Source organism: Manis pentadactyla, chromosome 15, assembly GCF_030020395.1.
Source record: "Manis pentadactyla isolate mManPen7 chromosome 15, mManPen7.hap1, whole genome shotgun sequence".
NCBI classification, from domain to species: domain Eukaryota; kingdom Metazoa; phylum Chordata; class Mammalia; order Pholidota; family Manidae; genus Manis; species Manis pentadactyla.
Window position 1 is genome coordinate 36,799,436 of NC_080033.1, and position 16,289 is coordinate 36,815,724.

Below are 16,289 nucleotides of genomic sequence, written 5' to 3' on the forward strand. Positions count from 1 at the left end.
CGAAAGTTTCTGTGATGACTGCCCTTGTAATGTTCACTATGTAACTTATTTATTATGTAAGAATTTGTTCTCCATGTAAGAACTTGTTTGTTATGCCTCAGAAGATTGGAGACTGACGAAAATTAGGCTTGGGGTGGATTAATGTTTGTGCATTGAGCATTGACTCCCCTATACAGAATTTTATTGTCGTTAACAACCATTTGATCAATAAATATGAGAGATGCCCTCACCAAAAAAAAAAAAAAAAAAAAAAAAAAAAGGACAGACTTCCAATGGTAAAATAAGTAAGTAACCGGGATGTAATGTATAGCATAAGGAATATAGTCAAGATATTGTAGCAGCTTGGTAGGGTGATAGCTGGAACCTAGAATTGTCATGTACATAAATGTTTTATCACTGTGTTGTACACTTGAAACTAATGTAATGTAATACTGTGCGTCAACTACCCTTCAATAAAAAATAATTATCTAAAAAAAAAAACTATATAAAATAAATTGATGGATATACAAAAAAAAATATGTGGAGAACAGAATATCAAAATTTCAAGTAAAGACAGAATCAGTATTTCTCATTTTCCAGGTGTCCTCGGGCTCCAAAATAGCTTGGCATGTCATTATTACTGATCAGATGTAAATTTTGGTTATTTTGTTCAAAAAAAAATATACAAACTGTCTTCAAAACTTTAACACAAGTTATTGTTCTAATCTTGTTCTACTGAATTATTTAGGTAACTCTAAGAATATAAGAAGTCTTTCCCCTGTAGATGCTAGTGATTCATCCAGCAACTCTGAATGTCACTAGAAAGTTTCTGTATATTTATGTGCAAGGGAGGGCTTGGAACACCGCTAAGGAATTCCCTCTAATACAGGAGGTGGGCTCAGTGACTAAGCCCCAGGACCACCAGTGCCTGAGGGCAGACATGCAGGATTGGCCTTGAGGACTCCACAGGATGAGTTTCTCAGCCTCTTGTCCCTCTACAACTTGGTGTGGCTTCCACCTTGCCCCACATCATCCATTTTCTAAGACAGGACACTGTCAACACAGCAAGCCAAAGAGCTCCCAGCCAGTGTAAGACTTCACATTATGTAGGAAAAGACCTGAAAATTCATGTAATCTAAGGAGATGCCTTGGGACGAAGGAAAAAAAGGTTTCTTTTTAAAGTCGTGGAAAGAAATAAAACACAGGGGACAGATGACATGAAGACAAAGGAGAGCCACATGACAATGGAGAGACAGATAGGTGTGATGCATCACAAGCCAAGGAACACAGAGTTGCTGGCAAATGCCAAAAGCTAGAAGAATCTAGAAAGGATTCTCCCCTTACAGGTTTCAGAGGAAGCACGGCCCAGGTAACCACTTCATCAAACCTCCAGCCTCCAGAACTGTGAGACAATTTCTGTTGTTTTAAGCCACTGCGTTTGTGGCACTTTGTTGCAGCAACCCTAGGAAACTAATACACTGACCAAAAAAATCTTTATAACCCTTCACTAACCCATCGCCTAAACAGATAAACTTTGAAAAAGAGAAAGTGCTCAACACCATTAGGCACTTGAATGGCTGAAAGGGAAGACTGCCAATATCAAAGAGAGTGAGGGTGTGAAGCAGCCAGAGCTCTGGGCCACTGCTGGCGGCCATGTAAAATGGTAGAACTGTTTTGCAGTACTTACTGAATATATACCTACCCTATGGTCTAGCAATCCCACTACTAGGTGTCTACCCAAGAAAAATGCAAATATACCCCCACAAAGAACTTGTATAAGCAATCTTTAAAAAGCCAAGTCTAACAGAGGGAATGCACAAACAGGCTGTGGCATATCCATACAATGAACTCCTGCCAAAAAAGGAACAATCCATGGGCTCATGCAACAATATGGGTGAACCTCAAAAACATTCTAGAAGCAAAAGAAACTAGTCTCAACAAAATATATACTGCATAATTCCATTTTTTTTAAAGGCCATATGTTCAAGATTTTTTTCTTTAACTATTAAAAGAGGAAACCAGTAGGTGTTGTAACCAGTTAAAAGAACAATCCAAAATCACATTTTTAGACCAGAAATACTGAAATGAATGTACAGAATCAAAGCAAAACTGGATTCTTCTACATTGGAGAAGGGAAACCAATAAACACCCCACTGTAAACAATTTATTTGCATGTCTATAAAAATCATTTTTAATTTATTTTTTTAAATATGAGGTTAATTGATATATGTTAATTATATAATATTATAATGTATATGACATTATTTAATATTTGTATATATTATGAAATGAAAACAATAAGTCTCTATGATTCCATCTATATAAACTATAAGAACAGACAATACTAAGGTGCTAGAAGTCAAAAAGAGTTAGGGGAGGGAGAGCAGAGTGCCTAGAATGGTCTGACGAGATGTAAATGCTTACACCTCATTTTGGATGCCAGTTACATGGGTCTGTACAATTTTTAAAACTAATTAAAATGAACATTTAAGATGTTATGTTTCAATTAAAAGAGGAGAAGTTTTAATCTAATAATTAAATCAGACAAGAATCATCAATGGACACTAAACAATTAGGTAAAAGTTGTTGGCTAGTAGGATATTTGCTTCATGACAAAGCATCAAGTCTCAAGGAAAAAATTATTTGCTCTAAGGCAGTCACCACCATACCCAAGTGACCAAACACAGCAGCATCCCCCACAGGACAACTATTAGGTGCCTTCTGATATAATACAATATGAAACAGCACCACCTATGAAAATATTCTTGCGAGAAATGTATGACCTGAATCCAGACCAAACTTTCAGGATACAGAAACTACAGGGAACAGAAGAACAGTTAAGTGACACCATGAGGAAACAATCAGAGAAATTCAGAATGTAGGATATTCTACAAGACAAGTAGCTCAGACTCGAAGTCAGTATCACTAGGGAAAAAAAAAAAGTAGGAAGACTGTTCAAGATTAAAAGAAACTAAAAACACCTAACAACCAAATGCAATGCACAAATCTTACTTAAACCCTGGTTTTAAAAAAAGCCCACCAAGGCATTCTTGGGACAACTGGGAAATTCAACTATGGGAACCAGACATTAGATATTATAGAATACTAACTTCTAAGTTATGGTAACAGTATCATTCATATAAGAAAATGTCCTTATTCTTAGGAGAGGCATGCTAAAGTATGCCTCTCATTTAGTGGTATCTTGATATCTCATTTAAATGTGAGATATCAAGCTTTGCAACTTATTTTCATGGTTGAGAAAAAAACTTTACTTACACAGACATATGAGTAAATTGAAAAATGACAATGTTAATTGTTGAATTTAGGTACAGAATATATGGATGTTCCCTGTGTTCATCAGAACTCTTCATTCAAATTCTCTTTACATTAACAATGTTTCATAATAAAAAAACATCTAAAACTTAATAAAATTAAAAGGGGCTTACATGGTACCCAGAATAGGCTTCTGAAACAGAAAAATTATATTGATGGAAAAGCTGATGAAATATGGATAAAGTCTGTGCATAGTTCTTATTATTGTACTAATGTTAATTTCCTAGTAAATGTACCATGGTTATATCAGCTGGATGAAGGGAACTCCCTGTCCTATCTTTGCAAATTTTTTGTAAATCTAAAATTATCCCAAAATAAAAAGTGTTTAAAAAGGGGCAAACTGTATGTAAAAGCTAAAAGTTTTTATTGTATTAAAATATGCATATAATTGAACAATATCAAGATCTAACATCTAGAACAATGACCTTCCACAAACCTCTAGTTTGGTACAAAAGGACTCCAAACTTTTTATAAGTTTCCACTGGACCATGTTTGGGACAAAAGGGATGGCCATTTGTACCCATTGCTTGGACATCAGTGCTGCAGGCCAGATAGGGGCCTTGATCCTTGGAGGAGGGTGAAATCATGTCGGGGTGGCAGCCACCTTGTTTTCCTAGCTCAGCAGAGCTCTCCTTACTTCAGCAAAGGCATGGGTTGAAGTGTCTGCTTGCGCAGTACCGACTGCGAAAGACCTGTGAAGAGGTGGGACACAGCAGTGTCAATTTACATCCTTTCCCTGGTTCGCCAAGCCCCTAGTCACACCCACCTTTGCAGGCAGAATCAGATTAACCAAGCTATAGCATTAGCAGACATTTATGCATTTCTTGGAGGTTCTGAAAGATTTTCATTCATATTATCTCATTCAATCCTGGTTTCAGCCCTCATTTTACAAAGGAGGAATATGGGACACCTACCCCCGCCCTCACCTTCACTGAGTTCTGAGCACCTCATGGAGGGCCTCTATCAGCAGGAGAGCCCAGCACCTCTCCCCTTCAGGCACCCAAATACTTGACTTTCTCCAAGCCCAGCTCTTCTGCTAGAACTCCATGGCACTACCCTGGCTCCATGTGAACCACAACCACCCCAACCTTTGAACTTCTACAGCCCTTACTTAAACTGATGAATCAGAACAAGTAAGGGATGTGAAAACGGTTTTGGCCATTTGTCAAAGAGAGGCTCGCGGATGGAAGGATGTGGTTGAAATCCAAGCAAAAATATGTGATTTGTTGAAAGCAACAATTTGATAAGGCTTATGTGCTGCGAGGGCTGTGTGATGGTTAAAAGCATGGAATGTGGTGTCACATGCCTGGTGTGCAATCTCGACTCCACAAGGTACCACTGAGTGGCCTTGGGCCGATTAATCACCCTCTGGACAATAGGTGGCTCATGTAACCGATGCAGATAATCTCAGTACCTAGCTCAGGGTTGAGGACTAAATGAAATTATCTCAATGCCTGTCACCTAATGAGAACTCAATACATGGGAACTATTATGGTTAGCCCTTGTATAGCATGCTTCAGGTTTTCATTTTTGTTGTTTTAAAAAGTTTTCTCCAACTATTAGTCCTGGAATTTGGAGCTGAGAGGGTCCTTAGAAGCCATGGAGAGCCAACTTAGGGATGAGGAAAGTTCTCAAAATTTCCTAAAAATGTGGTCTGTCAGATGACAACCTCAAAATTAGACATTTTATCTGGGTCCCCAGGAGCACAGGAGTCACTGACCTGTGTCTGTCTTGCCATCATTTTATAAATGTATATCCTTTATATGACAATGACACAATATATATCCATTGGAAGCATATTTGACTAAAAATTTAAGGATTAAAACTTTAAAAGGGCATAAGGGATCATTAAAAATGTTTCCTGTATGAAGAACAGAAAGACCAAAGTCCACTTTCCTAACAGCGGGGGCTTCACCCAAAGCTCAAACAGAATTCGAGTGAACTAAGAGGAACTCAGGGCAGTGGTTTTTTCTAGGCTCAGTAAGCCCGAATGACTAGAAATGAAGTCAGCAAAATCCTGTGGGGCTCCATCCACCCTAGGCCAGAGCGCATCTCGGCTCCTACCCACTGCTTCAGCAGACTAGCCAAAGCAGGTCTGCCCTACTGCCCTGATGGCTTTGAGGGCATGTGGAAGCCTCTAACCTCATCATTTCCAGCCATACAGGGGGAAAGGAGAAGATGAGAGCTGGCCAGGTCTGGACTGGCAAGAAGACAGAGAAAAGGCCTCTGCTCCTGTGCAGGCTCCAAGCCAGGGCTGGGTATCAATCAGCTGGTACTATAATAAGGCATATCACATCCCTGTCCTCCTGCCCAGCAGGGGAGGGACCGTGTGCCTCTCTGAGCCAAGCAGAAACAAGGTACACACCTCCAAATGGCATCAGGGAGGCACAAGAACACGATTAAACAACATTCAACTTCATCAGAAGATACTCCCTTTGCCGGCCTCTTGCAATCCTTCTGTATAGTCAAGAAAAGAGTTTCTAGTAGTGTTGGTATTCCACTAATGACCCCTTGACCCTTAGTAGTCCCCTTTCTTGACCAGAAGGAGAACAATTCTTAAGCTTAAAGACTGAAACAGGCAACAGTATGTGGCAGGAGTCTAGTAATGCTCTTTTCTGTTCTTTTTTTATAGTTTCTTTCTATTTTACAGTTGACAATGATATCCATTTATGGTAGAGATACATTTCCCTTTTTTAAAAAGAGGAGAGAGAAAAAGACTAAGTAATAATAGATTTTTTACATGGCAAAAACACAACACACTTTACTATTTATTGCTACAGCTCCTTAATACTTCCAATAACCTTGAACTGTGCAGTTCATTACAGTAGCCACTGGCCACATGTGACTACATGTAATTACTATGTGACTGTAGTCATCTAAATTAATTAAAATTAAATTGAAAATTCGGTTCCTTGGTCATATTAGCCCCATTTCAAGTGCTGAACAGCCACAAGTGGCTAACAGCTACCATATTATAAAACACAGCTATAGGACATTTCCTCTCTTGCAGAAAGTTCCACAGGGCAGCATTAGCCTAGATTGCCACTGCCAGCTCACCTGGCTACTCACCTGGTGGTGGTGCTAAAAGACCTGGTTTCTCCCCAAGTAGTGGACGCTTGGCAGGCTTGGGAGGGGGGCATCCCAAAAGAGCAGGCCTCTTGGAAGGGGCTGCCAGTAGTGGAGGGGGAAAGAGACCTTTGGGGTTGACCAATCCTGCAGAGAACAAAAACCAAAACATAAACAGTAATACATACGCTGAATTGGGTTCCAGGTGCTCTCCCCAAAGGGACCTTTCCTAATCTTAGGAAGGGGCTGAGCAGGGAGCCCCTGCCACACATACACCAAGTCCAAACTCATCTCCTCAAAGCTCTACAGTCCTCTGTGGACCTATACTGCCTCAGTGGTCCTCCAGGGGTCAGCAAACTATAGTCTGGTGCTCAAATTCAACCTGTTGTGTTTTGGTATGGCCCAAGTGAACTAAGAATGGTTACATTTTAAATGTTTATATACATATGTACATAATATTCTTGATTTTGCTTCCTGGCCCACAAAGCCTAAAATAAAATCTTTACTATCTGGTCCTTTAAGAAGTTTGCAATCCCTTGGTCTGTTCTAACATCCTGGTCTACCACCCTTACCTTCTCCAAGTGGGTTTTGCTTAAAATGTTATGTTCTGACACTTAGAACACATTTTCTCAAACATCCAAGCCAGTGGGGCTCCCAGTGCTTAAAAGTGGGGACCTTCAGGGCAAAAAGGCAGACCACTAACATACCAGAAGCACTCTGTTTCTGAGAGCCTAACATGCTCCCACCTAGAGCACTGGCCTGGACACAGCACACAGAGCTCTGACACACAGCCTAGCACCCTGTCGCTTCTCTCTTGGGCAGTCAATCTGCCCGCACAAGCCTCATCCTGATGAACAGGACACTTTCTCAGTTAGTGCCAAGGTCCTGAAGAAAATGCACTCAGCCCATTTTGAAAGTCTGAAAGAATTTTGTTTTTAAACTAACAGCAAGGATGAGAAGCAATTCAGAGCAAAAAGATTTTTTTTCCCGAGTGCTTCTCACCTTAATTCAGTCACTTCTTGCAGGGAAGACTAGGTGGCAAGAAGGGGCCTGTGGGTGACCCAGGAAGGGAGTGGGTTGAGGCCCATGGAAATGGGTAAGCACTGATGAAGGAAGGGAGGGAGGGAGCAAAGACATGGCAGCAAGAAAGCACAGGTGTGATGGAACAGAGAAGATGCAGAACTGCACTCTCACTCATCCCAAGGCTGTGGATCTTTAACACAGACTGCCCTTGCCAGTAAAAGGCATGTATACGTATAGCCACCAAAGCAAGAGAGCACATTCCCTCTACTTTGATCCACAGTAACAGTCAGCGTGGAAATCTTTCATAGGGAATATTTTTGGCTAAAATAATCCCTGTTCACTTAAGAGGCCAAAGCAATATTTGACTATTATGCACAAATGCACCCCCAGATTCAAATTTTATTTAAGGCCCAGGTGAAAAGCCACCTTTCCACAAAGACTTCACTGACAACCTTCTTTTTAACATGGCAGACTGAAAATGTGCTCTCATCCAGTTCCTTCTCTCCTCCCACTGCCAATCCAAAAAGCACAGCAGAGGAGACAAGAGTGTATGAACAGACACTTGGAAGATGAGGAACAGAGAGAAGAGCACTAAGTGGAGGAAGCCACTCCTAGGTGTCTACAGGAGTTAAAACTCTTACCCTCCAGGGCAAGAAAGGCTCAGACACTGGCATACCAAGAATCATAGAGTAGGGCATGGAGCTGACTGGAAGTCTGTACACATGTGGTTAGATCCACCCAGGTCTCCTCCCAAAGGTATAAGATGGATGTCTGATAACACCTCTTGAGGGGCAGGATCGGTGAGGCCTTGAAGTTAGTCAACTCTGGGCATTTTCAGCTATGTAAGCCAACCAAGTCTCCCTCTTATTTTAAGTGAACTGAGTTGGGTTCCTGTCACTTACAATGGAAGAAGTCCACAATAATACAACCTCATTTTAGGCAGATGTCAGATACTATTTGGCACCAACTACCCAGAAAAGAAGCCTCAAAAACCCTACTGAATTCAGAGTGCTTATTATGAGAACTCAGTTCTCCCTGTATGAAAACTTAGGCAACTCATTCAAGAGGAATGGCACCCATTGAAACCCCTAGTGTCTCTCCTGGTCTTCTGAAATCTTAACATTCAAAAATATGACAACACCCTGCAATTGCTCAGAACTGTCCTGCTATCTCAGGGGAATTCTGGTGGAAGCAGAACTGCTACTCCTTTATCTTATTCCTTGAGGGAAACACTGACCTGGCAGTGGAAGGAGACCTCTTCTAGGCCTATCACCTAGCAAAGGGGCCTTGACAGGAACTGGGGGATGAGGGCCTGGGAAGGACCTCTTTCCAGGGGTTGGAAGAAGTGGAGGTGGCTTAACCACCGTGGGGGTATTCCTGCCTTGAAATGAGGAATGATGACTAGCAACCAAAGGATCTGGCATCTCAAAGCCTGAAAAATAAAGAAAACAAATGGTGAGCAGAAGCCTAGTCTAGATGCCAGCAAGCTGTACAAAGAACAACTCAGAGAATTCAAGGAACATCTTCACTTTTTCTGACTTAAAATTTTCTATAATCAAAGAGAAATAGTTGTGTTTAACTAGACTTATCGTGGTCATCATTACACAGTATATACAAGTATCAGATCATTATGCTGTATACCTGAAATAATATAATGTGATATATCTCAATTATAAATAAATAAGTTATTAAGCACTTGGGGAAAAAAAGGAAACAACACTGTTGTGTTTTAAGTTTATGGATTCCCCTCTAAGATAAACAATTTCTTTAAAGCTTTAAAATGGTCCTATAACTTCAGCTATTTTTTTCCTATGAGACAAATTATTATTATTTTCTTCTCATCTACTTAAAACAAGCAAACCAAAAAGTAACTAAGGAGTTTGGCCTGTAAGCTGGAATGCTCTTTAAAATCTTCAAGATTTAGGAACTGCTTCTTCACATTTCCCATACTTAAAAGTAACCTTAAAAATGTCTCAACTAACAAAAACCTGAAACTTAAAAATCAGAAAAGTAAAATGATAGTGAACTGTAACTATTTCCTACATGTCCATCTATGTAGAGAAGTCATCTTAACTATATGTTAAAAGTCTGGTTCAAAAGACAATTTAGCTTCAGAAGAAACATTTTAATCTATAAAGGTTAAACATTAAAATATTGTATTCCTATCTGAGATGTGTCCAAATCAGATACCCTTATATTACAGAAGTATGTTCTCTTAACTAAATGAAAATCCTTAGTTTTCCTTCACACATAGATTTGCAGAAAGGGGCTTTCTGGGGCTTAAAATGGGGAAGAAAAGGAATGGTGCCAAATACCTCCCAGTAGTTCTTTCCTGGTCTTCAAGTAGTCCATGAGCAGGTCCAACTCATTCCTGAACAAATGCTTTCCCTCATTCAAAAGGAAGAGAAGATGCCGAACGCCCAAAGGGACAGAGTAGCTGGTAAGGCACTCCCGGGCTAGGAAGTCATCTACCAGATTTCCAGCCCTCAGAGAAATTCCAGCGTGTTCCTGCTGCTCCCATTTAGACGAAAATCTCCTATGTTCTTTAGTCACCAGCACTAGGGCATCATCCAGGGGCATATGACAACGTACTACGGACAAGAAACAGCCTGTTTACAACAAATGGGTGCTCTGCTTCCTTTTAAAACACATTTACAAAAAAGAGAAGAGGAAAAAACAACAAGAAAGTAACAGCCAATCTAACTACATGTTGGGTAGACTGTCTCACCCTTCGGTACAGATGGGACTGTTTACTGATTCAAAAGACTGGAACCCCCAACGGTAGGTGCTCTGTCAAATTTCAAAATCAAACATTACATTCCATTTCAAAATTATAACATGTGGCAGCTTGATTTACTGTTTCCACACAAACCCTCATTTTGCAATTGGACAGCTTCACGCTAAGCTGACGAGAAACAGAAGAAATATGTGGCATATGTGTCAATGGAAATTCTTACAACTAAATAAACATAGCTTTAAAAAAGTCAGAATGCAACTTCAACCATCACTGAGTACTCAGAAAGTGAAAAAACAAAACAAAACAAACTAAAGGTGAAGATGTTTTATTTGGTTCCAGCAATCAGGGTAAGCAACTTGAGATGAGCCTGACTGACGGAAGAAACCACCAGGAGCTGAGAAGGCATCTTTCAGAGAGCAGAGGGAAGGTGAGAAAAGAGTGAAGCAGGGGCTGCTGTTCTTCACTGCACACCTTTCAGTGTCTATCTTGTAACTTTGTGTATGCCATACCTGAATAAAAGGCAAACAGATACATGCGATGCATGGTGTCCAGGCTCTGTCACTGCTGCATGAGGAGTAACCCACATCCTCCATGCAACTCTGCAGTCTTTGACTCAGGCCTATGGGACCTTAAACCATGTTAAAAGCCTCCTCAAATCAGATAAAGAGTGCTCTAGGCCCCAAATATTACATATAAAATAAATTCTAGATATCAAGAGCAGCTTTTACATAATTTAATGGGTATTGTCAAATGCACAGGTGTTTTCTGATCTCTCCTAGGCTTATCTACTGAGAATAAAAGTTAATAAAAGTTTGATTTTAGATGGAAGGCCCCTATCCTGTCTTGCTCTATATGTTCTATATATTAGCTTCTGAACCAATTTATGATCCATGGGGCACTACTACAGGGCTATAGTAGGGATTACAGTATTTGGCTAACTCTTAAACTATGTTTATTAAGATTACATTTAGGAAGAAATATACATATATGTCTTCAGGTGCTAAAGTTTCACCGTTTGACTATTTTAAATGTTTGCCTCTGCAATGTAGCTCCACATGCTTCTAAACAAAGGTTGCATGCAAGGTATAAAACAATCTCTTGGCTATAAAGCACTGTGAAAGAGAGCCCAGATAAGACAAATTTTGCTAAAATAGATGTAACTTATGGAAAAAACAAAGTGTTCTTTTTACTTATGATCTGAGTTCAGGGATGGGAAATGAAGTATGTACCTATTAATATTATTCTGGATGTGCAAAAGAAATTGTCTTCTGATTTGTAACATGTGAAAAACAGATTATATGCTTTTTTGAAGTAGTGCTGATTTTTAAAGATATTTTAGTATTCAATAAATCTTTCAACTTACTTAGTTTAGTGATCATTTCCTAAGTGATCTTGCATGAATGAAAACATCTAAGTAACCAGATATGATTAGTCCTCTGCGATCTGTTCAAATTATACTGTTCCCCACCCCGACCCTAGGTGATTGGTATTTGTAATTTTTTAAAGTATGCACTTTCTTTTACATTTTCAGAACTTATGTACGATATAAATGTGGTTTACTCTTACTATTTAAAATGAATTAGAAATTTTCTATGCCTAGAAAAACAGCAGTTTCATACTCTTGAGAACAGTTCTAAGCAAGATTTGGCCAGGAGGGTGTGGGTGACCTCACAGAAGCAAAGCAAACGGGATGGTTGGAATAAAAGATGTCCTGCCACTCCCAGGAGGATGAAAAGCAAGTGTTCTTCACTAATTGTCTTTTCAGACCCAGTATCTTGGGTGGATAATAGAGCAATCTATCCTACACTGATTTCTATGCAGGCTCCAGAGCTGTAGGTGGAATGTAAGTCCAGCTACTAGTGTTCTTTAAGGTCTCTGCCCAAGGAAACAGTAGCTCTCTTCTGACTTAGCAATGGAAACCCTCACTGCTGAGGAGACTCAGGCTGAAACGGGCACTACAGAGCCTACTGGAGAAGCCCGCCTCCCGCCTGGCTGTTGCTCACCCGGGCAGAGAAAGGTAGCAGGGACAGCCTGCCATGTTGTACAGGGCCAGCACACAGGAGGAATTCAGTATGACTGGATTGAATAGAACAGTACCAAGATCTCCTGCAAAGACAAGAGGACCAGAACACCTACACTTATCTAGGTATAATTCTCAGTGAGTTGCTTGGGGAGCCCTCCACATGGCAGTGCCCGCCCCACTGAAGCAGCAGCTCTGACCAGGAGGGAGATGAGGATGTGCAGCTACCCAAGTCTGTGTATTTTGGGGAGGGAAAGAGAGATCATTTTTGTGCACTCTGGTGAGAGTAGTAAGGAAATGTTTGTGATACCTTAAAATAGGCAAATTTAGCAAGAGAGCCAGTCTATGGGCATGCCAGAGATGACTAGAGTCTTTTAGACTTACCACTAAGGGTAGAAAAGATGGTGGTAAGATTTGGTCAAAAGTTCTATACAGGAAAACTGAATTGGTTATATAATATTTTAGAAGAGGTGTTTTGGATTCTTAAGAAGCAATGAAGACAATTTAAGTTTCAATGATCTCTAATACACAGAATACTTCGTAATACCTATTCAAGTCATTTTTCCTCAACTATATCCAGTTTAGTTACTGACCAAGGTGAACCTTCACAGTGTGCCAGCATACAAAGAAAAAATATTACATTTTTAAAGCAGGATCTATTTGAAGTGACAGTTCTAGATTGAGCTAAACTTACTTTTGATAGACTCACGAAGCACAATTAGAGTGCAAGAGGAAAGGTTTACGTTAGACTGTTCAACAAGAATACAAAATGGGGATCCATCATCTTTAACTTCCTGGAGTGCTCGTGACAGACCCGACACAGTGGTAAGGTGAATCATTTCCACCACGAGGCCATGATCCTGCAACCGATGACCTATGGCTATTGCATATTCCCTTAAAAAAACACACACATACAAGAAAAAGGTCGGTTACTTTCAATCAAACAAAAGAAGGAAAATCTATGTCACTGAGCAGTTGTTCCATAGGTACTCTGATGCACCATACATTTAAGTAAGTGAGGGGTGAGAGACTGTATTTTTACTGTATTTGAGTAAGTGAGGTGGAAAATACCATATTCGTTAAAAAAAACATGCATGCCCTACAACATGCTTTCATTCTTAGATATCCTGAAAACATTCAAAAGTATGTTACCTGTCTGATGGAATCAGTTAAGAGAACAGGTGGCAACTCTGACCAAAAGGAAACTCACTTTTTCAAAAACTTAGCCCTCTTACGACTATGTTTGTAATTTCATAAAGAAAGCAGAGTGTGTCAAAGCCATGTTTTTGTGTGGCATGATACAAAGGGTAAGCATCATGAATGTGGCCAGCATTTTTCAAAATGGAATCACTCAAGTGTTATTTGATGATGTCATTTCAATTTAAAGACCATGAAAGAAAATGTAAGACTGTTTTAAAGAACAAATGAAACTACTATCTTCAGAAAGATGAGAAAATGCCCATTTACAATTAGTCACTGAGATAGACCAATGCTTGTTGAGTTCATTACCTCTGAGACAATTCCTTTGTTAAGAGTAAATGGGTGATACTGGAGTTAACCATCTCAGTCCTGTAACTAAGCTTGGATCAAAACCCAGAGTCATCACATCTCCTATTTTCTTAGCCTCAGTCCTCAAGTCCCAGAAACTCTGTCCCAGATCTCTCCTTTGGGCTTATGCTTCCATTCCTACCTAATACTTGCTTAGAAACCTGCAAAGGCCTCCTACCTATCTTCTGTCCTCAGTTTCTTTTCCCAGTCCAACCCACCCTACACTCCAGTCTCTGTGTGACCTTGTTCCAAGTGCAGCTTTCAAAAAAGCCACAGGCCCTACTCAGCACCCTAAACTTATCCTAGCTTTCAAAGTCCTGGCAAGACCTGGCTCCAATGGGTCTTACTAGGTTTTGGAAACTCCTGAACTTCAAACATCCTATTGCTTGTTATCTCTAGATAGTCAACTCTCCACACACTTCTTCCAACTGTGCCTTCCTTGCCTTTCTGTTTGCAGTCCTCACCTCAGAGGCCCAGCTCAAATGACATGATCACCTGGAACCTCCTTGATTCACCTCATTGGACCTCTGGTGGCCTACTCTTCCTCCTATGGCTACCCTGCTTAGAGCAGAAACAACTCTTAGCATATTCCATCTTCCACTTGTTATTTATGTATAGGTTTTATCTTATTAGTCTGCATGTGGTACAAACAGGAATTGTTCCTTAATTACCTTTATGTTTCTCAGTGTGTCTAGCAGAGCTTTATATATATATGACAGGTACATATTAAATGTATGTTTTGTGAATTAAAAATTAATATGATAGCAGGAAAAATGCTTTTCTGTCAGTTCAGGAGAGTATGGATGACTTCAGAAAATAAATTCAAGAGAAAAACAAGATAACCAAGACATGATTTCCATTTACAGAGTGAGAGCCCATCAGTCAAAACAGTCACAATAATAATTCACATTGGAGGATATGATTTGCAGATTAATTACTGTTTCAGAGTATAAAGGATTGAATTAGCCAACTTATATATATCACTACAAATCTTTCCAACATCCAAGTGGCAGCAGAACAAGCGGCATGGCCTAGTTCACAGATTTCCTGGCAGAGGCAGACTACACATGGCAGAGGGGTTCCTAAACTACATCCACCGAGGGTCCCAATCCATGGCTAAATGCCAGAACTGTGAATGCCAGACAGAGGCTGGGTAACATCTGAGGAGCAGTTTCTGAACACCACTCCAGATGGAGGGGGAGAAGAAAAGCAGTCTCCAGTACTCTTCTCTACCACAAAACACTGCACTCAAATTAATACCAGTCTGCCTGGCTCTGGAGACGTGAAAGGGGCAAAAATATCAGGGTTGTGGAAGCTGAACTGCAGCTGGAGTCAGTCACAGTTCTAAAAGAAGTACAAGATGCTACAGGTCACATGTGATGCTTGCTACAAGTTTTGAGAAAGCCAATCTAGTCAAAGATGAAAGTAGTTTCCCTGGTTGATGCAGAATATTGTACTAAAGTTGCTAAATGCTGAGGAAAAACAAAGCTACCATGCATGCTGAGTCTTTATTGCCTCTGGGTTCAAAACTGGTTTGAACTATACTACCTGATCAAACAGTTCAGGGCATGTCTGATTGTCTTTCAGTTATTAAAGGAGATCCCATGATTTTCAAATGTAAAAGGAGTTGGCCTCTGCCATCCTCCCTGTGCTATGACTCCAAGTAAGAAGGAGTTACAATTCTGTTTTCACAAACTTGGAGTGAAGATGTTATCTACAAATAAAATAAACTTCTATATATAAAATAGATACCACAGAATAGAAATTCTGAGCCACTTTAAGATTGCATTTAAGATAAAGTGAGAAGTCCAATGCTGCCTTAAGATGAGCTATGTTTTGTGTATGCCTTGTCTCCTGTTCAGGAATCATCAGTTCTCATCACGTCCAGATCTTTAGTAGCACTGACTCAGTACCCAGCCCAGAGTCAGTGTGCATGCCTCCAACCAAACTTTTGTCTACATGCCAGGTTATCTGCCAAGCACTATGAAACCCGACATAATCCAGAGACACAGTAATCTTCACATATTAAGTCCCTGTCTGCCCTCAAGTGCCAGCCACTGGTATGCGAGTTCAGAGCACTACATGGACTCAGAGGACAAGCTGAACACAGCCAAGAGGGCAGGAGCAGCAAGGAAGACTTCTGCAATTGTGCTTATGTGGCCCACGTGAGTTAGGCAGGTGGAGAAAGAGAAACAGGCATACTGCATTAAAGAGAAAACAGCATAGACTGAAGGCTGAGAGGAATTCAGCAAGCAGTTAAGAGATGAGAGGAATCCTCTGAAAGATCAGTCAGGCCAGCTTTACAGTATACTGTACTAAACTGTCAGTGCCCAAAGTAGGGGCTTGTCTGCTATGTGCACTAAAGTATCCCTAGAGCCTAGAATAGTGACTGGCACATGGAACCCAACCTTGAAAATAGCTTTGTTTTTGTTTTTTTTAATTATAAAATTGACAGGTGCTCATTGTAGAAAACTCAAGCAATACAGAAAAGCTAAATCGGACAGTAATCTTCAGAAAAGTCTCCCCATCCATGGGCTGCCCCTGCCATCAGTTAAATGGTAAAACCAAAAGCATAATTCTTAT

The 16,289-nt window shown here is 40.3% G+C and overlaps 1 protein-coding gene across 5 annotated transcripts in view; it reads right to left on the bottom strand.

Annotated features, from left to right (window-relative positions):
- Nucleotides 1-660: 660 nt before the first annotated feature.
- LOC118909988 (nuclear receptor coactivator 5-like) overlaps nt 661-16,289 on the bottom strand; it is a 53,894-nt gene continuing 38,265 nt past the window's right edge. For 4 of the 5 annotated variants that reach the window (XM_036880781.2, XM_036880779.2, XM_036880783.2 and 1 more), the window contains 5 exons: nt 12,853-13,052; nt 9,717-9,992; nt 8,639-8,833; nt 6,382-6,525; nt 661-4,004 (listed from right to left, as the gene is read on the bottom strand). In XM_036880781.2, coding sequence (XP_036736676.2) covers nt 3,946-4,004; nt 6,382-6,525; nt 8,639-8,833; nt 9,717-9,992; nt 12,853-13,052 — 874 coding nt within the window. In that variant the 3' untranslated portion in view covers nt 661-3,945. The remainder of the gene's footprint in view (nt 4,005-6,381; nt 6,526-8,638; nt 8,834-9,716; nt 9,993-12,852; nt 13,053-16,289) is intronic. The other variant, XM_036880784.2, reaches the window with a different exon arrangement.